Source organism: Lycorma delicatula, chromosome 10, assembly GCF_047948215.1.
Source record: "Lycorma delicatula isolate Av1 chromosome 10, ASM4794821v1, whole genome shotgun sequence".
Classification (NCBI taxonomy): domain Eukaryota; kingdom Metazoa; phylum Arthropoda; class Insecta; order Hemiptera; family Fulgoridae; genus Lycorma; species Lycorma delicatula.
The window spans coordinates 47,819,317-47,845,759 of NC_134464.1; the positions used below are offsets into that span (position 1 = coordinate 47,819,317).

A 26,443-nucleotide genomic window follows, 5' to 3' on the forward strand; every position below is an offset into this window, starting at 1 on the left:
AATTCTATCTCTGCGAGACATAAAATTTCTCTATTTGTAACTAAGAAAAATTTATATAAGTGAAATATTCATCCACAATAATCAAATAATTTGATTTTAAAGCGTTGAAAAGTTTTCTGTACTTAATAATAATTTTTTTTCTCTCCGGAGGATTATTTTGTTTTTATAAAAAAAAATATATATACAAAAAGTTCTATATTAAATATGCTGTTTACATTATGAAAACCATATGATTTATTACTCTGAAATAATATTTCATTATTATTGCTCATCGTAATAACACATTATACGCTTGACAAATTGAATTGTCATTAAAAACTATAAAACTATAAACTTTAAATCGAACGTTTGAGTAGATTTAACAGTTCTACTCTTATTGTAATTTTTTTCTCAATAAAAGGTAGTTAACTATAATTTAAATCCTTAAATTGGAAAATATGTTTAAATTCTAAAATGAAACAGGATGAATGAAGAAGGCAGTGAATGTTGTCAAGGAAACCGCGAGCTGGTTACAACAGAAATTTTTATTTAAATTTAAAAGCGTCGACAAATTTTTTATTACAGCAAAAGAAAATCTAAAAGAAAAGTTTACTTTTCAGTATGTACTCTTCACTCAAATATTGTAAGTTGTCTAGCCTTTATATCAGTTAAAATGTTAAAGTACTCAATAAACCTTAGTCTCTGTAATTATTACTACATACTCAATTTAAAATTAAAGATAAGAACCAGCAACATATTCCTAATTGCAAATGACTGAAATTCTTTTTAAAATGCTGGTAATGTAATCTAAATTTTCATCACACTATATAATCAAGTGCCGCCAAAATTATCAAAACTTTTCTATTTGGTAATTTATAGGTAATTGAACTAAAAACCTTTTCCCCTGTAGTTAACATAATTTTACAATAGCATAATTCCTCCACCTTTAATTATAGAAAACATTTTTTTGTTTTTTTTTTATTTTCAGTGAAATAACTAAATACACAAGTTTTTATACAATAAACACCAGTTTCTTTGGTGGTCCAGACAGCTGTAGTCGAATATATTCTCAAAACTTGCATTTAGAAGTTAAACCTACATCTGGTAGCTCAATTTTCTTTTAGATTAATATTTAATCTAAAAGAATCCTATCTCCAAGCCCATGTTTTAAATGTCTGTTTAAAATGCTTATATTTTAAATATATATATATATATATATATATATATATAGTGTGTACATATGTTTTAAATGCCTGTATTCTAAAACCATATGGAAATACAGTCCAAACAACAACACAAGAAACTTCATTTTTCTTCATTGCTATGTTTTTAATTTTTCAATTATGCAATCTTATGTTCCATAGTACTGAGGTGTCTATAATTTTTTACTTGTTCAATTCTTCCTTCTGTACAAAAGACATGCAGTGAGTTGTCTTCTATCCTCATTACTAAGCTTTCTAACATTCATTTTTATTTCTTAATTTTGACAAAAGTTTTCTAATATCTGTTAAATATTTCTTTGAATTATCAGAGTTAATGATAAATCAAGACCTTCATTCAGACAAGTTTTATTTTTTTTATGGCTTTTTTATACTATTTATTTTTACTGATTGTAGGTAATCAATATAAATGTTAAATAATTAAACTTGTTTAATTACTTGTTTTTTATTTACTTGGTTTTTCCAAATGTTTGGGTAACTATCACAATCTTCAGTGTTAGCACTGTTTAAATGATTCCAATTTTAAAAAGGTAGAAATGCCTTGTAAAAGTTGTTAAACATCCAGTGGAGATTTAAATTGTTTTTTTAATATAAGGTTTTTGTCAAATTTCAGTTTGCAAACTGAATATTGTTCAGCTTTTATATGATTGTTTTGAGAAGTTTTTCAGTTACGGAAAGTTTCTAATATTTTTTTTAAAAAAGTGTTTTATTTTGGATGTGGTGAGCTGCACAGGTTGAGATGTGAATGTGAAATATCTGTGATGTGGGCATCACATGACTTATAATTTATTTTTTCTATTTCATTAATAACTTTGATATTTTTGTATTTTTATTTTATTATATTGAATAATCTGAGGTTAATAATAATTAATAAATCAATGTATTTAAATTTTAAAAAAAGTTAAAAAAAAAAAAAGATTCTAACCGATGTGCCCCTTCCTCTTCTAAGATCCAAATATTTCATTAATTAAAATTTCATTTGGCTAAAACTCAGGAACCAGTGAAAATAAGTATCAGAGCATATTGTTGAAAAGCTCTCAATGAGGGCTTATTTATCACTACAGTTAAGAAAAAGAAAGTTAAGAAAAACTTTTGGTTCAGTTGATGGCAATCAAAAGGGAAGGTGCAAAACTAGATGTTACAGCAGTCCTAAATCCAAAATTTCAATATACTATGGCTAATCGTTTTGAGGTTGCAAGATATGTACAGATGTTATGCTGAAACTAGTCAAAATGGATTCAGGGATTGTCAAAATGCATATTTCAATTGAAATCTGAAAACTTATAATCACAATATTTCCTTTATTTTGTAGAGTACCATATTTTCTTTGTGTAGGCATATTCTGTCCATATTTCTCATGGTGTAAATAAGTGTGAATTTAAAGTGTTAAAATATATTTCCGCCAGATTACTAAACTGTCTTTGATGGTGCAGAAATGTCTATGAAAGTAAAATCTGGAGAAAAAAGTAAATGCCAAAAAATTCTATAGTTTTATATTTGTTTGAAATTTTAGTGTAGTATAATGTTTTAGTTATCAAATTTTGATCACGTCAGTTACCTTTATAAGTAATGTAAGATAGGGTGTGTGATTGCTTTTGCTACACTTATGATTTTTAAATGTCATGAAATTCTAAATCTTGTGATTTATCATGGCTATTGAAATTTTTTTTCTTAATCTCTTTTCAGTACAAATAATTAAATTTCTTAAAAAATTTAAAACTATATATTCACTAAATTAGAAACTAGTGAATAGATAATAAACTAGGAAAAATTAAATGCATATTAAGAAACACATAAATCAGACAAAAGAATAATGTCTATATATATATATATATATATATATATATGTTTTATGCCTCTCCAAATACTGTGATACTGAAAACAAAATGTGATTGTGGCCCCACAAAAATGTGCTATTAGCAACTTTTTGAAATGTTTCTCATAAGAAAATTAAATTTAAATAAAAATTTTAAACAATTAAGGCTATTTCATTTACTTAAACCATATTTTTACTAAAAGGTTTTTCCCATTCCTTTCCAATTTCCCTATTCCTTTCTGTTGTGTTAATCTGTTTTACACATTTCAACTTATTTACTTATACTTTTTTCATCCCTCCCAACCATTCAAGTTGGCTAAACCTAGATGGTAACTCTCATGCTAATCAATTGGGAGCTAAGCTGAAAGTAAGAGGTTGAAGATAAGGGAAAGACCATTACTATGATAAGTTATAAATACCAATTTCAGTAAATAACTATATGGACCTTTGCTGTGTCCATATATTTGATTATATTCCATACATTTGGTGGGACTGACTTAGAACAGTATATGGACCTTTGCTGTGTCCATATATTTGATTATATTCCATACATTTGGTGGGACTGACTTAGAACAGTATATTTAAAAAAGTCTTAAATGAGTATTAGTTTTCTGCAATTAAGCTAATCTTAATGTTGAATAAACTTAAATCCCATTTTGAACCAGATAGCTGAACTGTGAATGTTATCATAATGGGAGAGAGTATTTTTGGACACACAAACAAGTAATAAATGGACTCCTGAAAGGAAGTACTAGTCCTTTCAGTATTTAGTCAAAATTAATTACAATGTAACATTTTGAGGAAATTGTTTTTTATTCTTTTTTTAAAAATTAAATCAGATAATGGTTTTTCCTCTGATTAAAATGTTTGATGCAAAACTGATTAGGATTAGTAGGTCTCTATATAAAGATTAGTCAAGAGGTTATAAAAAATACAGTTTCAAACAAGTGGTAGGGTAGATAATTGGAAACTAAAGATGTATGGAACAAGCTAAATAATATTTTATAAATTATGTTAACTATAAGAATTGAGATGAAATAGAAAGATGAACACATTTCTGATCAGGAATTAGAATAATTTATAGTAATGCTAAACCTGTTGTAAGAAAAATATATAAATAAAAGTATTTTATTTTTAACATCTGAAAGATTGAAAAAATGTTCTTTTTTCTAAAATCAATCCTTTCAAGACTCATATCTCCTCTGTACTAACAAATATATAATGTAAATCAACTTTATCCACCCAAGTACAGAATTAAGAAATATCTTACCTTATTTTGTTTTTCTACAAAAGTTACTGTTGTGAGATCTCGCATCAGTTGTATGTAAAAACTTTTTGTTACATATTAAATATAAGTATTAAAAAATTAAAATTAAAGTTGAAAGATTAAAATTTAAATGGATATTAGGCTATTGTGGGATCACTGGCAACAACTTGGCCAACTAATCAGTTAGTGCTAGAGCAGATGGAAATGTCAGATATACTGATAGCTAATAGACAGCTACACACATAAAAAATCAGGCTAGTATCCTATAATCTCAGAAATGGAAAAAAATAAGTTATACTGACAATAAGTTAATACTGCATAAGAGAGAAAATTTTACTCCATTGTGTACAGTACTTCCTCAGAAGTACATGAGCAGGTGTGGTGTTAGAGAACCAGTCCCCACCCCCTATACAGCCTTTTAAATGTCCCAATTTAGTACATATACTGGCTGGGTATTTTACTCTCATAGATGTATGCTCAAGGTTTCAGTTACCTAATCCTCAACCAATCTGCCAAATAACAAAAATCATGATGAAGAAACAGATATACTATCTTACTTCCTCTGGTGATAGACTTTCACTTCATTGGTGTTTTTGTAAAAGTGGTTATTTGTGAAAGATAATTATTATTCCCACTTTACAGACATTAGAACTTTGCTGTTTATTTGCAATTGTAATTGTTCTAATCATTCTGGTGAGGATCCTGTACATCCCTCCATAACCTTTTTTAAAGCTGAACAGGTTCTGTAAACAGTCTTCCTTTTGTGACTATTTAATTGCATTTTTACATATTTAAAAGTTTGTGAAAACCACTCAAGGTCTTTCATGTAAAATTTGTCACTCACATTTTCAGCTTAGGTGTGCTGAATTAGAAAAAAATTAGTAAAAAGTATTGAAAAAAAAGTATTAAGATATTAGCCTTCTTTTTTCTTTCAACTCCTTATACCATTACATTGCTAGGGGGACACTAGTCAGTTCCTCTATTCCTCTACACTCCTTGCCAAGCCTGCTCATCTCTTTAAACACTTTCCTCTTATTATCCTCAATTCTGCCTTAAGTTATTCTTTATTGACAAAGATGCCACCTTATTTTTTGTTAATGATCCATAAACTACGTGAGTTTGTGCTTTTGTTTTGTCTATTCTGACCAGATGGCCATACCACTTACCATACCATGGCCATACCAAGTATCTTACCTCTAGTAACTCTTGTCCCAACTATACTCTAATCCATCTTCCTATAGAATCTCATTCACATCCAATTCTTTCACCAAAAATTACATTTTTGGTGATAGACAACTCTTGTCTATCTAGTAACTCATTTCTGAAAAACATATACCTATCTGTACCCAGATAAGCATTAAGTCAACCTACTAAATTTTTTATATAGTCATTTTTTCATGGTAAATTCAACATTTTATAATACATTTTATTTTTATAGTTTAATTTTTATAAAATACTGATTACTTCATTACAGTATAAACTTGTTACAGGTTCAAAAACTATTGTACACCATATAAGAGATTTAAACCAGCCACTTAAAAAACCAGTTTCTATTTACTTTGCAAATTATCAAGAAAGATTATCAACTGAAAGAAAAACCGGAATAAATATTGATAGACTACAGACAGATAATCTTCTATTAACACCTGAAGCACCAATAAAAAAGAAAGATGTACAGCCAAGTGAATCTGTAAAAGAATCTGAAACTGCTGCTAGTGTTACTGAAACTGATGTTACACCTTCTACGGCTACAAAAGTATTGCAAAATATTGCTACTGTTAAAAATAAAGTAATTAATGAAGAACCAGTAATTGATTCTCTTACTTGGTCACCTAGTGATAAACAAATAGCAGTAACTAAAAAGGCTGAACATGCAGTATCATTTGAAGAAGTCCCTGGGCCAGAGTCGCTTAGAATCATCTCAAATGTGACAAAATTGCTTCCAGTCATCGGTATGCAGACCTTCACAAGTCTCATGCAAGGCTTGAACCACTTGATACTAAATTCTGGTAAACATATGTACACAATTCTTATTTGAGTTGTGGTACAATAAGAAAACAAAAATGAGATAGCGATTCATCAGAATCTCAGTCCATTCAGAACACTAAATAAACTAAACTATTGTAACAGAAAATTCATTAAATTTAAGTCAGTCGGAAGAGATTGATTTGATACTGATAATTCTGTAATTCTCTTAGAAGCAATTACACATTATATTATTAATCACAAAATAAGATTATGCAATATCTTGAAACTGTATATATATATATATATATATATATATATATATATATATATACAATCAACCATTGTTAACTCTAGAACACTACTACCCTGATTTTATTTTTCATAATTGCTGCCTGTACATCTGAGACATATATGTTCAAAAAGTGCTTTTTACAAATTATAATGCTGCATTATGTTTATTCTATGCAGTTGATAAACTTTTATTAACTAAGAAATACAAATACTACAAATATTAAAATATCTAAAACAAAAAACTGCTTTTCCCCTTATATTCCTACCTCAGTTACTTGCATTATAAACAGTATCTTCATGTGTAATTATTACTTACCTCCAAAACTGAAGTAAAATAAAAATAAAATTGAAAAATATTTTTAAAAATTAACATAACCTAAAAAAACTAATACCCAACTCCCTTAATGACCTTTTCTTTTTGTTACAGAAATTATTGTACATAATAATCTTTGTTAATTTTTTCTTCTGTTAATATCTTCTTCTTACAACCCCTTCATGTTGTTTCAGTTGTGCCATGCATAGTTTATGTTTGTTTCTCAGCAATTTTTTTTTTCTATAGTTTAATATAACTACAATGTTGTTTTTCAGGAGATAATAATCTATCTGGTTGTTTCATAAGCTATTACATATTTTAAATTATTCTCTTTTTGACAACCTAAATTAGATTTTGTAATAAATGTTTATTCAGTTTACTGTAGCAAAAGTAATATTTTAAAATTAAAATATTTTCTGACCACCGTAGACAAATAATTAAAAATTTCAAACTGTCAGATTTAAATTTAGTGTTTTGAGGAGAATGAAGCCTGTATTTAGTGTTTATACATCAGATAACCACAGCCTAGTATTCTGGTTTTTGTGCTAGCCTCTGGATAGGAAATAGTCTCATAAAAACATTTGCTAGCTATCCTTCTGAGAGTTCCAATGAAGTGCAGTTACTTCCTAGAAACTAGATGGCACTGCAACTAGGACAAAGAAGCAGCAGACTGTGAAGTTATCAAAGAAAGAAGGGATGAAGGCTGTAAAGGAAATGGGCAAGTTATATTCCACAGATTAACTGCTTTAGTTAACAGTAGTATCTTATACTGGAATAATTTACAGTTTTAACTATAACCATAATTCTTTATTACAAAAAATTATTTTCAGTGAAATAATAGCTTTTATAACTTTTATTATGCAGTTAATTTTTTGATTACTTTTTTCCTTCAGTTTATTTCATGGGATCTCATATGAGCTCAGAGTGGAAAATTTTAGGGATTCTATAAGATGCCTTATTTTTTTGTATTTTATAAATCCTTGTAAAATAAAAACTAAAATGATGTGGTACTTAAGACATTAATTTCTATCACACATCATTGACATAACACCTGTATCCAGCAAACTTTAATATCAACTGGACAGATGTCCTGAACATTTTTCCATTTTTCAGAATTTTTATAATTCTGGTACTTAATAATTACAGTGGATTACAATGTTCTTTTTAAGCTTAAATATTACATTTTAACACCACCTTAACTTGTCCTTTACCTAGTGTAATTGGAATGGATTATGAAAAAATAAAAAATTTCAATTGAATCATCTTGTCATTTGTGTTGGGATAAACTGGGGTTGGTAAATGGATTTTATGTATTTTTTGGTGATGCCTTTAATCTACTCTAATGTAAATTAGATGCATAGGATCTATGTAAATTAGGATGCAGTCACTGTTGTTGTACGTAATGTTTTGGGCCTACTGAGATAGAACTAACAGTTAAAAATTGTAATTATTTTGACTGCAGTGTTGTTCTGAAATTGTTAGAACATCTACAAGTTTTTCACTCTCGGCTCATATGAGATCTCATAAAATGAAAAACTGAAGAAAAGGTAAAGTAATCATTAAAAAATAAACTGTATAAAAATAATATATATAAAGAATAAATGAAGTTATAAAAGCTTATAACTGATAGTTTCACTGAAAGTAATTTTTTGTAACAAAGAATTATGGTTATAGTTAAAACTGTAAAATACTCTGGTGTAAGATCAGTGCAGTATAAAAACTACTTATCACCTTCCTTTATGTTTCATCCCTTCCTTTATGTATCATCTCTTCTTTGTTGGATAAGTACAGTGATCTGCTACTTTCTTGGCTCAGTCTACAGTGCTGTCTACTAGCTTGGAAGTAACTTTGTTTTCTTCAGTTCAGATATGTCTGTTACCTTCTATTTCATGCACTTGCGTACAGAGGAAGCTCATTTATTTTTTCTTTTGTCTTTCTTTGTTTCATAACCTTTTATTTTATATTTAAATCTCCTGTAATAGGTTTTTAATACCTAGCTTGGTTTGTTTACATTTTGGTGGGATGTCAACTATACATTGGTTTTCTATTCTGACTTTATGCTACTAATTGCTAAATTGTTTTACACTATTGTCTTTTACTGATATTTCTATTCTGAAGTTGTTTAATTTCTAATGCTTGGGAAATAAATTTCCTGGTTTATTGTCTGTAGTTCCATTTCTGGTTGTTCTACCCTTTAGTCAGTCATAATGTCATTGATTCATATAAATGTAAAAACAAATGTATTGTTTCCATGAATATTTATTTTCTCAATTAATATACACCATATATTCAAATAAATAATTCAGAATCTTACATAGATTGTCTATATTAATGCACTGGATTCTTTTGATAAACTCACTGATTCTTTTGATTGTCAAAATCATTCTCAGGAAGTTCTGATAATTGGGATATTATAATCTTGTGATATTATTGTATATTGAAAGTTTAGGTTTTTAATCCAGAAACCTCTATATGTGGGATGTGCTGCATAAATTTTATCTCTGTTGTAAATAATTTTAAATTTAGACTGGCAAGAACTGCTGAAGCCTGAGATGTTTGTTGGATACCTAGGATAGTCAGTCCCATCACAATTTTTGAATTTCACATTTCATGTATTGAATAACTTTTGAATGATTTAACACATTTTAGCAATTGATAAATTGTAGTGTTATTTGAAATTATGAATAATAAATGTTGCAAAAGAAAATTGTTAAATGAAATTAATGATGCCATAACAAAAAATCACAAGCAGACTATTAAAAATTATTTTTTCTATTTGTTTCATTTTATAGTAAAACATTGGTTTGAAAATGATGAAAGAGTCTCAGTTCTAATGGTAAGTGTTTCAATCAAATAAATATTTGACGTAGAAATTACAATGAAAAAAAAAAGTAGAACAGTAGTAGAAATTATTTCTATAATTAGGTTATTTTATTCCAGGAAGTCATAAACTATTATCTCGAAATATAAGACCATTTAATTTATTATTTGATACTTATGGTGATGTAGTTTGTCTGCGTGTACCACTATGTGGTGACATAATTATGGTTCAAAAACCAGAACATATTTCTGAAATTTATAAACAAAGAAATTTAAACTCTCTTACATACTCCAGTTTTGATAGTTTAATTGAATGGCATAAAAATCAATCAAAAAAGCGATTTGATTTGTAAGTATTTCCCTACTTTTTATTTTTCTAAATGTAGTCTTTTCTTCAAAGAAATTATATTCTTGCTGCTTCTAATGAATTCATAAATTTGAAGTATTTTTTTAGGGAACTCTTTTTTAGAATGGCTTTTTATGCTTTTTTATTTCTAACATATATCAACTTTTAAAATTAGAGAAAGATATTTACACCTACCATTAAAATAAAATTAAGTTTGCTGGTGTTTGTAGAACGGATAGAACAGTTATTAATATTGGTAGAACACAATTATTGTAATCAATATTCCATATCATAAAAACAACAGAAATAAAATGGCCGAAGAATTGCATATAGTAGTTTCATGAAAATGGAAAAGTCACAAATTTACAAAATACACAGTGGGTTGGAATACATAAGTCAGTAACAGTTAAAGGTTTAATCCCTAGTGTAAACCTTGAGAAACATAGGCCATTGATTGGTGATTTTAAAACAATCGTAATAAGGATAAAACAAATGATTGGAAATTACAGGACCATGAAGCAAACGAAACTTTTAATAAAGAGATAATAATGCAGACGCTACCCACAACCGAGACTCAAGAAGTGAACAAGGAGTGTTTAAAAGTATTTGGGGCTCAATAGATAACCAAAAAATGAGGAAATGATGAAATTGTACCATTGTTTAAAAATAATTGACCTTATCTGTTCTGCAAGGCAATTAGGTGAAAGAATGTTTTTATTTATCAGTATTAAGGAGGTGATTTAGTTAGTAAGGAGGTGATTATGATTTAGTGAAAGGAGAATCTGTAGGGAGAGTCTAAGCAAAAATAGGTGTTAAATGATGGTTATAAATGATGCAAGAGGTGTGCTGGTGTAGAGAATACAGACTAGTTTAATATAAAAATGGGTTAAAACAAGGAAGTGTGTGTTGTACTCCATATTTTTTAAAACTGCTAAGGAATGAAGACAAGGGTGAGATTGGATGAAGACCACAGTGGGTTTTGTAGATGTTACAGAGAACCAATGAGGAAGTGCAGAAATATTTGGAGGAATGGATCAGAATTAAAAATACATGGGTTCTTAGTGCCAAGAAAAAGAGAACTGGAGGGGGTCTCGTGTTTAAAAAAACACTGTTGAATATCACAGACCCAGATTTAAGTATTTGAGTTCGTGTGGGTGGAAGATTAGAAAGGAAAAAATTTCTACCAAATTGTTAAATGTTAGGTTGGATAGAAATATACTATGGTACATAAAATACTAGTTGTCTGCAGGCAGGAGAAATGAAATTTTTAACAGCCATAGTGGGAATAACAAGAAGAGAAAGAATAAGAAATAAGGAATGAAAAAGGAAAGAATTTGAAGTAAATGTAAGATGGAAGAAGCCAAGTACAGTGGCTTGGGCACCTTAGGAGAATGGCAGCCAAACTGAAGAGATGAAATGTATAGGAAACTGTTTGAGATAAACCACTTGGAAGATGAGTACTGTAAATAGAGCAGGAATTCAGAGTTAATTTCTAATACTCTAGTATTAACAAGGCTAAGTCAATAACCAAATCCACTAAATTGGAACTGAGATATGACTAAATTGGGATATGACTAAATTGGGATATCAGTGCAACTGCAACACCCCCCTTAATTCTACTTGAAATTAACTGTAACATTTAATGAGTGTAATATATAATCCTTAAAGCTTAATGTAAGTAGTCATCCCCCAGTTTATGAAAAAGATAAAAAATCTTTGCACGGAACTGTGCACTTAACAGTTCCATCCGTGTGGTGTTTGGCTGTTGGGTGCATGTGAACATAGGAAGCTGCATGTGAGAGAGAGCACTGTTGCTCTCACAGTGCTGACCCTGGTGTGCTGGTGGAAGGTAGTCTGCGTGTGTTGTGCTTAAAAACCGTGTACCATATTCTTGGAATGTGATAGGGTAGAATTAAATTATCCTTCTCCCAACTGTTCTATTTGATCATTTTTTTGGCCCTTTTATTTTACAAAAAACTTTAAACATTTAGGTTAAAGTAAGTAAAAAATCGTTGATTTTTAGGATTTTATAAAGTTTTTGAGTAAATTTTCTTTTTATACATGTTTGTTTCCTTTTAAACAATTTTAAAACAAAGGCTAAAAATTTCCTGGAGCAGTACCCTCACTAATTTTAGCTATGAGCTGCCACTGGATATGATAAGGCAACACAATAATATATAATAAAAATTGTCAAACATTAGTGTTGAGAGGAACCAAACACAATTTTATATTTTTAAATTACAATACTACAAATAAATCAATAAAAAAATTCTTTAATATAAAAATAAAAATTAAAACTAGCAAATATCTTAAAATTACAATAAAGCAGAACAAAATTGTAAAATTGACCATTTGTTATACTTTTCTTTTGGAAAAGTATACTTTTGAAAAGCACATTAATGCGATAAAGAAAAATTTTCCTCACCATTAAAAAAATACCACTGCATAATAACAGTGATAGCAAAATTAAAAAAATAGCATTTTGGTAAAATAAGAAAAAATAATTTTAAAATATTGCTCAAAAATGTTACAAAAACAAAGGTTTCACTATAAACAGGTTGTAATAGCAACAAAAAATTCACTTTCTTTATTCAATTTAATTTTAGAAGAAAGTTAGTACCGAATGGAGATTTAAAAAAAGTCAAGAAAAAAAAAATATTTTTTGAATCTACATAATGCTCTATGGATTTAATAAAGTAAAAAAATTAAGCAAGTGCTGGAATCCTATTGAAAGAAACATCTTGTAAAACTATATGATTAAATTAGTTGATACGACTGCAGATTATTTTGGTTTCATTCATTTTATGTAGAAAGACAATCAATTAGGCAAAGAGGCAATGGAAAACAATGAATTTAATCAATTTGGTACAACAAAACTTGCATGTTATGTTGTCCAATAATGTTAACAAGCCTAATTGGCCTCCATAGTAGTATCTCAGCCTTTTATCCAGAAGTCCTGGAATCCTAGTCAGCATGGCATTCTTCATATGCAACAAATTACCATTCACATAGGGCAAAATGAACAAAGCAGTCTGTCAGTCTATCTAGAGGTTACAGAAATATGAACACCTATTATTTAATATTTAACTATTTACCCCATAATAATATATTTATTAACTTTATCTAATAACTTATCTAAATAAGAAGAAACAAAACTAGATCAAGCTCAGAAAATTAACCTGGTATACTTATAAAACAACAAAAAATGCCTATCAATAAATTTAGAAATAAGCAAGTTATAAAACCAGAAGCCACTTATGCAGCAGAAACACTTTCACCTAAACAGACAGACAGACAGACGGACGGACGGACGGACAGACAGAGTTACTTCAGAAAATCAAAAGAATTGGAAGAACCAGAATATATTTTATTTAAAAGGAAACCAGAAGATTTTTTCAATAAAAATTACCAAAATGACTGGCAGTGATGGATTGTGCCCAAAAAGGTCATATACAAAGAGTTAGAACTGTAAGAGGAGATTAGGATTCTTTGGACATTTCATGAGGATGCAAGATTCAAGACGTCTAAAACAGCTAGTACAGTACAAACTAGACTTTGCAGTACAGTACAATCAAGACATGATGCAGATGGATCAGAGAAATGAGGATCTGAAGGAAACTGGTGTTATACCAGAAGACACCACAGATGAGACAAAATTATAAGACAAAATCCACAGATAATGGACTAACTAAAGTGATCCTACGTGGTCATAAAAGGTATTTACTTCTTGGTCACTTTAATTTCCATTTTTGCCTATGTATTTAACATTGGTATAAATTAATTCAGAACTTGTCATGTGTTGGGCACAAGCAGATGTGTATTAATGGAGATTAAAAAGTAAGATTTTGAACCTTATTTTATACTCTCCACTAATCAACTTAAATGTGAATTTCAAAATTATGAAAGAAATCATTTACCTCTTCTTTAGCATTCCAAGGAATAAGGTGTGTTGGTGTTTGTATGTGCATACATTATTATGCTTAAATATGCTTGTACCTAGTATAATGAAAGCTGTAGGATTGAACCTAGACAATCATTAATGTAATCAATGTAATTTTTATAAAATCCAAAGTGACTTAAGATTGTTTTCTTTTATGTTTTTATTCTTATAAAAAACTAATGTAATTTTATGTTGCTCTGCTGATGTAGTTAAAAAACATTTTTTCTCGTAAATATTCATGAATATGTAGTTTCTGGTAAGTTAGTAGTTTCAATGTGTTTCTTGTAAGTTAGTAGTTTGTGTTTCTTGTGTATCCTGATTACATGTGCTTATCTAATACATTGTTTTTGGTTACATTTACTAAATGTACTAAAGGTGTTTTTCTTGTTTTCAGTCGTTTGAGCTTGGATAGTGATGTAAAAGATATTTTTAAAGATAATTATGAAGCAAAAAAAATATTTTGGTCAAGTGCAAAATATCATAACAGCGTAGAAAAAATAAGTGATGCTTTTGTAAAAAGGTAAATATCTTTTACATTTTCATTGATCATGAACATGATCAATTTACATGTGATTTTTTCAGAATATAGGGACTAATAATTACTGCAGTTGCATCATTTAATATTCAATGAGCATATAGTACACAAGTTTTATACTAACTTGTGTATACAAGTTAATATATGTGGATACTGGAAGTATTTCCAGTATCCACAAAGTCATGGGGAAGTGCTATGGTTTTCTATGAGTTTACCACAGATGACTTATTATACAATCTACAGGAAGCAACTTATTGCTTCATGTTTAAGCTGATCAATGCAATCTTTTTGCATAGTAGATGGGGCTCTGAAGGAAAAGATAGCTCAATATTCCAGAAGTTTGTGGATAGGGGGTCTGCAAAGTGCCTGAAGATGGTCTAAGGTAATCTGTTTATTAGGATTGTCTCAATTTGGTTCTTTTCTGGTAGGTCCTCTTTCACCTTCCAACACTTTTATTCTTGATTTTCCTCCCCAGTCTTTTCCCCAGTTATTTTATATGCCCATTAAATATGTAAAGGATGTAGGGACATTTTAGAGTCCCTACATTTTAGTATATAATATGGTGCTTGTACCACTATCATCCAGAAGGCAGCTCTTTATTCCTAACTAATGCTTTGGGAAGCTCACTCTGGGGATTAGATTATTGGACAAGAAATGCCTTTTAATCGTTCCTAATGCTGTGTAATAAAACTATTAACAAGCATATTAATGAACAAGCATGATTATTAAAAATTATTGAAAGCAAACTATTATTAACAAGCATGATAGTAAACAGGAAATTGTAAAATTCTATTGTAACAGAAATTTGGTGTAAATATTTTGCACTAGTTTAATATTTAAGAATTATACAATACTATTAAGTAACCTATTGTACAAAAAACAATAAACGAAATATTAGATGGTCATATTTTATCCCCAGTGATTAAATGAAATTTAGCCCCAGTGAAATTAAGTTCTTTACTCCAACAATTTTTAATATGATAGAGCAGATGTTTGTCCTACAATGTCTACTGAATGTCATTGATGTTATTGGCAATAAACTATTAATTCTGTCTGTTCTTGCTAAAGCATTTTTTTGCTTTCTTTAATACTGTATCTTATGATTGTATTTCTCAAACCGCATGAAATGCTTAGAACAATGCATAAAGTTTATGGATTTAATTATGAGGTCATAGCTTTAAATCCCATTCAGGCATAAATTCAAATAAATAAAAAATTATCAACGTTGTTGTACAACATTGTCTCCAAAAGATCTTCTCAGAAAGGATTAACCAAACATCTTACAGGAATACAAATAACATAGTGGTGCTGCTATATTTTGAAATTCAATTTTTTTTTAACGTTTCATTCATACTATGTTGATTAATGAATATCTTTAACTAATTTGAGTAAAATTATATTGCCATTATGTTTATAAATAGTATGTCCTGAGCAACATAGCAAAATATTTTGATCATATGAGGCAATCTGTGAGTGGTTTACGTGGTATCATGCCGGAGGTATAACTGAAATTTAATAGTTTGTGATAAAAGCTGTTTACTAATTTGTGTTGTGCTTATTTCTGAGTGAACTTCCAGTCTGGTTAAATAGTCTGTAGTAGATGTAAGTATCTATTGACTGTGGGGGTAGTTCTTTTGATTTCTGGTACAGCAATTTTCACTACAGTGGGTATATTTAAGCTTACCAACAGAGAATTCATGTTCATGATGTGTTGGTCTCATTCTTCATAAGTCATGATTTTCTTGAGCTTTTGGATGTGGTAGGCATCCACTGAGTAATAAGCAGTTTCAAACCTTATCCCCGAAGATTTTGGGAGGGATTGCTGGGGTTTAATCTTGTGGTTTTGCTTTGAGTTGATAATTTCCTAATACTCATCATTTTATTATGCTAAATTCTTTTTCTTTTCAGTATCTATGGATATAAAATCCTTTTCCAACAAGGTATTATAAGTAAGGTGTCCATCCTGTGAATGCAGGAACTTGGTAGAGCTGAAGTACCTTTGATATGGTCTGGTAAGGAATGGCTGCTGTCATTGTGTACCTATCAAAGGAAATATCAGGTCTAACTGTTCCTAAAATACATTGTAATTAAATTGCAAGATTGTCAGGATTGGCTATTGAAATGTTCAGACTCTCTATTATAATTGAATACTTTTTGAATTTAATTAGTACAATGGGCAGTATGTTGAATTATTTGAATTTTCGAAAAGGTATACCAAAATTTTATATAGCACATTATGTTCTATGTTAATTAATCTTTCTGTATTTATGGGTTTGATGCAACTGAGCTAAAGCTAAAAGAAGCTGGCAAAAAGGTGGAGTTTCTGAAAGAAACTGATTAAGCTATCAGTTTGGTTGACCACATTAATAAAATTATTATCCAGATCAATAAAGTGGCTCAAGTTTCGTGGCAAAAGGTTGCTTGTTATGGTTAAAGTTCCTGATAATGGATACGCTGCCATTTTCAAGATAGACTTAATCATATCAGATTATAAGGTTATAGTGTGCCCACTTCACATTCATGTAAATAATTTTTTTTCTTCAGGAATACATGTAACATTATTTCTATAAAAATGGAAAATCTATACTTTAAATGGGTTTTCAAAATAGTGATAGTTTCCTATAAAACATTTTTGAAATGATGAATATATTGATATCAGAATATACAATTTCTGCTTCTGTAAGTAGTATTTAGAGTGCTTTATTTTCCTGTTCACACAGTTTCTCTACTTGTGATTTTAAAACTACTAAAATGGATTTTTTTGTTTTAATTTTATAGGATTTTTGCCATTAGGAATGTACATGATGAAGTTCCACCAGATTTTCATAAGGAATTGTACACATGGGGTATTGAATGTAAGTTTTTTTTTTTAGTATTATCTTATTTATAGTATTCAGGATACTTTAGAATAATTTCTTATTGACTAATATTTAAGAAATGATGAATGAAAAGATCTCCCAATATTTCTTGATGATTTAATAGTTGTAACTTGTATGATAGAGGTTTCTTCCAGCAAGTTGTCAGGTTGGTTATCTCAGATAGATGGAAACTAAATAACTCCTCCCATTTATCCATTTATCTGGTAAGTTCATTTATCTCTGTTTATCTGGCAAGGTTTATCTTTTTTAGTGCTTAACTCTCTATGCTTTTTGAAGATTTGCATCTTCAATATGAGAACTATCTCATACTGTTAGATAGTTGAAATCTTGGTTTTATGTGTTACGTGTAATGAATGGATGTTGTGATTGTGCATCCAGTCTGTCCAGTGCAAAATTTGGAAGAATTTTTGTTTGTATTCTTGGGTTATATGTTTTATCATAAGAGTGGTTATTTACTTGATAGAAATAAAAGCAATTTTATGTGATGGCTGGGTTGATTTAAGTGTTGTGCATTTTCTATCAATTTTTTTGATTTCTTATATTTAATGTAGATAGTTATCTAAAAGTGGAGATGGATAGCCATTAATGCAGTATCTTGTATTAAGTTTTTTCAGTGTTATGTATTTTAAAATTATTTATATCGATTTAAGGTATAATGTCAAAGTTAATTGCACTGGTTTAAAAAAATAACTTTTTCTGTTACATGCATTCATTACATGCATTACATCATTCAGATGTCTTATAATATTTTTTTGTGCTTATTTCAAATCTGTAAACCAAAATTGAATGTAGGGCAGGGATTTTAGTAATGCAGACTTAAACAAACATAATTCCTTTAAAAATTTAGGTTTTGTAAAACCTAAATTTAGTGTAGGTATGATTATTGTAATATTGTATTTATATGCTTCAGTTTTCTCTTGTATATTCAGCTTCTAGAGTGCCCCTTCGCAGTTTATAGCAGTAATCTGCAAGCATATTTGGGCTCAATTTTCCTTTGTATCATGTTTTCATCACAGATATGTCCTGGTGAAAGTTCAGAGCTAATGATTTACATTTCAAATAAGTGGAAAATGTCTCATGTGAATAAAGTATGTGTTAGATATATTGTATCTTACTTTTTTCTTAATTTCTTTTTTCCTGTTTAGCCTACGGTAATTACCTCTCAGATAATACTTCAGACGATGAATGAGGATGATATGGTGTAAATGAAGTGTAGTCTTGTACACTCAGTTTGACCATTTCTGAGATGTGTGGTTAATTGAAATCCAACTACAAAGAACACCGGTATCCACAATCTAGTATTCAAATCCATGTAAAAATATCAGACCTTACCAGGACTTGAACGCTGGAAATCTCTATTTCCAAATCAGCTGATTTGGGAAGATACGTTCACCACTAGACCAAGCCGGTGGGTTATCCCACTTTTCTGGTTTTCAAGAACTTCATTCGCCAATTCCACATAACCTTCTTTTACACAGTAACCTTCTTGAGTAATGATTTAACAATTTTGAAAAAATCTTCCTTCTTTAAATTTATCTTGCTAATCCTGGGAAATTTGATTTTAAGGTGTAAGAAATCTTTAATATAATAATCTGTTGCTTAAAATGATTAATTTTACAAGTTTTATGTTTTTAATTTGGATGCAAAAGAGCTTGAAAAGTAAAAATTTTTCTGCCCAACCATGAGTGCTTTTCTCTTCAGTTAGTCTTTTCTTAATCTAATGGTTTTTCATGTCTCTATTATCTAGGAAAAAACAGTAGTTACTATAACTAAGCTGCGAGTCCTAATAAAATGATCACCTTTAAGTCTTTCCATATATGCATAAACAATATTTTTTATATGTATAATTGTCAGTAAAAATTTCATATTGCCATGCCATATGTCTCCTTCAATTGATCTGCAAAAGCAACAGGAATTAATTTTCTCATTTTGTTTGTGAAAGAGGATGGTTTCAAACTTGTTTTAGAGAAATCTATAAACATTCTTCATTCCATAGGGTTGTGATGCTGTCAGTATATCCACTAATTTACATTATTGCAGTACACTATATTATCTTGTAAGGAGGACAAGTACTGAAATTCTAGCTGTCTAACATGAAAAATACTTTAATACCACTTTCATGCCACTATTCAGATGTTCCACCATTTTCACTTTTGACTTGACTTTTTGACAAATTTTAGATCATAAACTATAAATCAAATTCTGCTTGAGGAATTTTTGTGAGGTTCAGTCCTCTCACTGTAGAATCGTGGAATTATGTTCTAAATCACCATAGAATACATCTTCAGCATTTTCTTCCAAATTCCATGTTTCTGGAGGACTGTAGCACTATAATCACTCTATGATTATAAAGTGCTATAAAGTGATTATAAAGTACTATATGATTATGTAGCACTATAATCACTCTATGATTATAAAGTGTTTAAAACAGTGTTTTTCATTGTATGATAAACACTGGTTTTTCATCCATATTATTCCACTCTTGAGGCATTTACAAATATTCAGATACATTATTAATACAAACATTGACTGACTCAACAAAAAGAATTTTGTCTTTATAGAGAAAATAAATTGTAAAAAATTTTAATTTTTTACGAGGCATGCATATAAAATGCATCAAAAAATAAATATCAATTTTTATAAAATTTTTGTAGGCCAGTGTTAAGATTTTCTAACCTCTTAAAGATGAGCATCATAATAATTACTACTGGAAACTATAATGAAACTCTGATTAAATTTTAATAATAATAAAGTTCAGTAAGTGTTGTACATACATTATGTATGTACAACATACATTATCATTGTATTCATCATACATTATCATTTCAGGTATGATGAAAACATTATTTGGTACACAACTAGGGTTTTATAAAGTAGGTGATATGCAAACAAGTTTAGAAGCACAACAAACCTTACAATCATTTATGGATGCTACTGACGCGTTAAAAAAGTGTGAATCTGGTTTACAGATGTGGCGTGTATTCCGTACAAGTTCTTGGGAAAGGTTATCGAATTCTTGTGAAAGTTTAGAAAGGTAAAGTGATAAAAATCCTGTGTTTTAGTTAAATATTTAATCATATTTTACCTAGTCATAAATGTTTTTTTTTGTTTTAAATTTGGGACTAATTTCAATAGTACTCATTTTAAAGAAGGTGATAGGTAAAATAGAGAATTAATTTTTTTATCCTTTTCATGGAAAATTTAAGATCCAAAGTTATTGCTTAAAATATTATTTTCGTGACATCTTTGGTTCATATGAGACAGCAGCAAATAAAATCATTTTGTCTTAGTTTACACTACACAAGTATTTACAAGTAGTTAAATTGACTTAACAGTTTGGTTCCTAGGTTTAAAGTATATTTGAAATAAATCTTATGTAACTACACTGGTTCGTAGTTGGTACACATGTCTATTTCTAAATTCTGGTAAGTGTATTTTAGTTAATCTGGAAGCTTAACTTATTCTCAAAAGTTGTATTATTAACTTACGTTGTATCTGTACATTTTAAAATTATAACAGGCTTAAATAATACTATTCTATCAATAATTTTTGGCATTTACTCTCAGGAACAGTTTTGTTAGTGCCCCTTACAATTCTTTACTTGTCCTCTAAACAAAGGTTCTTCAATATATTTGTTCATTAGTATTTTATACTTTTAAAGAATCTTACTTCATTTTGTGTACTATACAAGATCATTTATAGGCCTTCATTAATATAATTTCATTACTTATGTTTTTCTCAAGTTAATAACGTTTTAAAAAATATTAAAAAATTATTGATAAAAGCCCCAAAACAGTATTTTTGCTGGTAATACTACTGGTAGTATGCAAGAAATGAGAACAATGGGCAAGCCTGGACACTTGTGCTTGTTATATTACGATAAGTGAAATTTGATGGTTTTTTTATAGTGAAATTTAATTTCTTAAATAATTTTATATAGCTGGACACACTAATGATAGTATTTTATTTTTTCTTTCCAGTATTTTGTCAAAGCACATACGTTTATGTAAATTACGTTTAGATCTAGCACTGAAGATGATGACAGAAGATAAAGATTACAAAGAATCTGCTAAAATTATAAAATCATCATTAATAAAGGCACTAATGCTGTCTGGTTGTGTGCAACCTGAACAGATGTTAACGCTATGTCTTGATATGATGCTAGTTGGAGTTAATGCTGTAAGTATTGATAGTTTATATTTGTGATAGTATAGAAATGTATATAGTTAACAATATAGGTGCAAGTTTTCTACTATTTAAGAAAACAAGCATTTATTTGAAATTTAGAAAAGATACTTTTTTTAATTCCCAAAGCAGCCAGTACTTTGTCACTTGGAATATATCAAAGATGGCTTTTGATAAATATAAAAAATACATATATGTAAATGTGTGTGTATATATATATATATCATGATTTTTTTCATGATTTTCTTCTCTTATCCTGAAATATCAATGATTAAAAAACTTTGGCAAAACTATGATTTGTTAGGATATTCCAGGATTTTAGAGGAAGATTTTTTTATAAAAAAAAAAAATCTTGTAAAATCTTTTTTGCCTTATTTTTTCTCTTTTCAGTTTGGTATGCATACAGTTAAAATTACAAAACTTTTGTAGTGGAAACTTTGTATTTGGATCCAAAGGAAATTTTCCTTTTCATGATATTAAATTTATTTTACAAATTGTTTCGTAGATGTATATTTATCTTGTATAAATAAATGATTCATAATAATGAATCATTATTTGTAACCTATTCATTTACTTAATAAAAGACAAATATCAATCATCTATGAAACCAAAAGTTTGTAAAATAAATTTAATAGTCTGAAAAAAGAACCTGAATAATGGCAAAGCGACAGGCACAGATAACATCCTAGCAGAAATATTAAAAGAATTAGTCAGCAAATAGTATAGGCTTATCTAACGTTGCTATGAAGAGGGAACAATACCACACTAAATTTTATAAATGGCAAAACTGTAATAATTCCTAAGAAGGGAAATGGAATGGATTGCTCCAATTACAAAAGAATCTCTTTATCCAACACTTCAAAGATAATGCTAACATGAAGCCGAATAAAAACATGAGGCAAATTTGGGAGAAGACCAGTTTGGTTTCTGATCTGGGAAGGGAATTGGAGAGGCAATACTAGCACTGAGAGTGTTGTTAGAGAGAAGAATTGGGGTTAATAAGACCTTTAAAAATTTGACAATATGGATTGGGAATTGCTATTTCAAACAATGAGGGAAGTAAAGCTTGACTAGAGGGATAGAAGATCAATTCTGAATCTGTATAAAATGCAGAAAACTGAGATTGAAATCAACGGCTTAAAGAAAAAGGAAAGGCTTAAAATAAGAAGGGGAGTCAAGCAAGGTTGCCCACTGTCACAGTTTGTTTATTGAAAAAGCTATTGTAGAAGTGAAAGAAAAAACAAAAGGAATCAGAATTAATGGAAAATCTATTCATTGTATCCGCTTTGTAGATGATATTGTTACTGGTGGAATCAGAAAAAGGAATGGAGATTACTATCTAAATCTAAATAAATCTAGTACTAACAAAACTTAAAATGAAAATAAGGAAAAGACAAAGATGATTATTATTGTAGGAAAAACAAGGGAAGGTACAAAGGTTGATATTAAATTAGACAGTACTGTTGTAGAGAAGGTTGACAGTTTTTATTTGGTAACCACCATCACTTGTACCACAGAAGTAAAAAGAATAGCGCTGGTAAAACGAGCTTTCCAGGATAAAAAAAATATACTGACTGAAAATCATGCAAATAAGGAAACAGTTTGCTAAAACTTATGTCTGGAGTTCTAACTTATGGGTGTGAAGCATGGACATTTGGAAAAGCAGAAAGAATACTGGAAGCAATGGAAATGTGGATTTGGAAGAGAATTACAAGTACAAGCTGGGTGGATAGGAAAAGAAATGATCAGCTGTTAGCAGAAGTGAGTTGAGAGGAGGAGGAGGTCCTTGCTAAATGTTAGAAGAAGAAGAAGAGCGAAATTTATAGTACATGTAATATGTAACATGACCAGTTCTTGATGAATATATTTCAGGACAAGGTTTTGGGTAAAAACCTTAGTTGGGGTAGATAGAGAGCAACCATCATCAATAATATTACAGAGAGTGGCCTTGGTTCATATAATGACTTGAAGAGAGAAGCAGAGATGAGTACGTGGATAAATCGACAAGGCCTTTAGTGAATGATGATGAGTATGAAAAGGAAATTCTTTAAATTTAATAATTTAAAAACAAAGTTTCCACCATAAAGTTTTGTAAAATTTTTTCATATGGGCATATATGAAAAAGTTTCACATACATATGAAAATCGAAAATGTAAAATAAAGAAAATAGATTGCTCAAAAATTGGCCCAACTTGATTCAATTTTTTAAATTTTGATTCTGAATTACATGCCACATTAGGGATTATTAGAAGGAAATAGAAATTTTTGATTTATATTAATATAATTTTTAATAGAAATTTTTAGAAGAAAAAGAATAGTTTGGCTCTGTGTATTTAATTTTATTTATTGGTTTGTCATCTGTAAAAAATTTTTAACAGTTAAATAATTCTACATAATTTTGTGTACTGTTAACCTTAAAGGCATAATTTATTTTTCAGGCATCAATGTCCTTAGGTTTTATTCTATACCATTTAGCAAAATCACCAAAGAAACAACAGAGATTATTTGAAGAAGTCAAAAAAGTCCTTCCAGAAAAAAATTCATTTCTTGAATTTGAACATTTACGAGAAATGCCATATTTGCACGCATGTGTTACAGAAAGTCTCAGGTAACACATGAGACTTTACATATAATTAATATATGAAATATATTTTTAATAATTAAATTATAAAAGACATAAAAATATAGCTACAGATAATTTTTGATAATTACAGAACTGAAGAATAACCAAATTGTCAAGCATTCATCTTCCACTGTGAGGGAACTTACTTTACTTATTGTGCTTGAAAATTCTATGCACAAAGACAATTCTTAGTTGAAAAATTTACTGGTAAATGAGTTTGATGTAGAGGGGCTGGTGAATTGATTTTTTTTAAGTATATAAAAAATAGCTGTTAAATTCTAATTCTTAGAATTAAATTCTCTACAAATTTTGATATTAAAATTTATGCATTATGACAAATTTTATCATTTATAAGTTAAAGGCTAAAAAACATGTTTTTGTCAGTTTTTCTGTTTTATGTTATCATGAAAACTATGGGGGATACCCTTACTTATGCCTTAAAATTTCATTTCATTGGGGATGAATGAACTGAAATATGGGCAAAATGTTTTGGTAGCATAACTTGATAAGCATATTTGAACATGTACAAACTTCTTTCCTTATAACAAGCTTTAGAACCAGTTCCCAAATATTTACCTTTCCTCGTCCTGGATCACTCTTTATTTAATCACTTATTACTCACTTAATATTAACTTAATTCACTCAACAGTTTTTGTGGATTGTATTAGAAACGATAAAATCTTGCATTAAGGTTATACCAGTAATTATCAGTTCTAGATACAAAATAAATCACTCATGAACAGATTAGTCTCTGCTGTGAGTTCCACCTCACTGTCATTATACACAATAAGAGAGCTTATTAAAAGAGAGAATGAATATAAAAGGCTGTGCTTACTTTAGCGTTTATGGGCTTTGTTTGATCCATCATGCAGCATTTATGCAATAATAATAAATTTGTATGTGGATGCTGAATATATAAACTTTGAATATATATGAAAGGTTAACAAAGTTGTAAAAATTCAGGGTGTGGGTGCTTAATAAATTGGGGTAATTTTATAATTACCCCAACATATACGATACTAGTTAAGCACCTAAATGTATGTGTGCTGAGATAGAGAATGGTCTCTGGATAGAAAGGACAAGGGTATTATAATCGATGAGTGAAGCTGTTAATGATGAGTTGTTTAAAAGCTCAGAACTGTAATACTAGTGCTGCTAATGCAATATGTTAAGCACACTTTTTCAGCTAAAACATAACCTTTTTTTATTTTCATATTAGCAATCTGTTCAAACTACTATATATATACCTATGATATACTGATATGCAAATGGTGTAATCCAGTACAAACTCATGCCGACCACTGATATTGTGTGGATATTGTGTGGTTAATTGAACTCAAATCACCAAAGTACACTTGCATCCATCGAGTAGTATTTAAATCTGTATAATAGCAACTAATTTTTACTAGGAATTGAACCTCAGAACCTTCTGACTTTGAAAATCAATTATAGGCACATTTTTTTTTGATAGGCAAAAAAAAAATGTGGCAAAAATAGTGTTTGGATTTGGATTTAGGGTGGTGTGGTAAAGTACATTATAATCATAATTTGATCTTATGTTTTTATTTTATAATGTTTTAATGAGATTTATTTATAAATATGTAAAGTATCTTATTGATGATACCTTGATTACCTCAATAGAAATCTTGAAATTGTCACTGTTGAATGAAATGAGCTTGTATGTGCTGACAAACAGATAGCATCCACACCATAGATACTAAAGCAGAATTGAATAATTGAGGAAGGTTAGAAAATGCATGGATGTTCTCTTATTAATCTGTAATGTGGACTGAACATGCAATAGAACTAAACTATAGCTAGATTTCCTGAATTTAATTCTTAGTTAAAATATTGTTGCCCCCCCCCCCCTCCAAATCATATACCTAGTTTGGGAACAACAGGAGGTTATCAGAAAATAAGGTCTAGGACTCAAGTTTGTGCAAGAAATATAAACTTTAAATAAGTGGTTTATTATAATAGTGAATAAATTTTTAATTTTTGGATTTACCTAAGTTACTTTTAAGAAATCAGAGGAATAATATTTTATGACCTTTTGGTAAAGGGAAGCTACATATTTTGAACAATCATATTTTTGAATTTTCTTTTTAAAAACAATTTCTTTCAAAATTCTGTTGCTAAGCTTTCAACATTTTAACTTATTTTTAATTATCCATCAGGATTCCACTTTTTCTGAGAAATATTCATTTAAATGCATAGTTGGTGAACATTTTTATTTACTTAATTCTAATATTACTATTTTT

The 26,443-nt window shown here is 29.1% G+C and overlaps 1 protein-coding gene across 1 annotated transcript in view; it reads left to right on the plus strand.

Moving 5' to 3' along the window:
- LOC142330851 (putative cytochrome P450 49a1) overlaps positions 1–26,443 on the plus strand; it is a 36,336-nt gene that overhangs the window by 2,303 nt on the left and 7,590 nt on the right. Inside the window, exons 2-9 of the mRNA XM_075376317.1 lie at positions 5,757–6,291; positions 9,795–10,023; positions 13,949–13,964; positions 14,401–14,480; positions 17,274–17,350; positions 20,204–20,408; positions 21,355–21,553; positions 23,998–24,167. Of these exons, the coding sequence (XP_075232432.1) occupies positions 5,757–6,291; positions 9,795–10,023; positions 13,949–13,964; positions 14,401–14,480; positions 17,274–17,350; positions 20,204–20,408; positions 21,355–21,553; positions 23,998–24,167 (1,511 nt within the window). The remainder of the gene's footprint in view (positions 1–5,756; positions 6,292–9,794; positions 10,024–13,948; positions 13,965–14,400; positions 14,481–17,273; positions 17,351–20,203; positions 20,409–21,354; positions 21,554–23,997; positions 24,168–26,443) is intronic.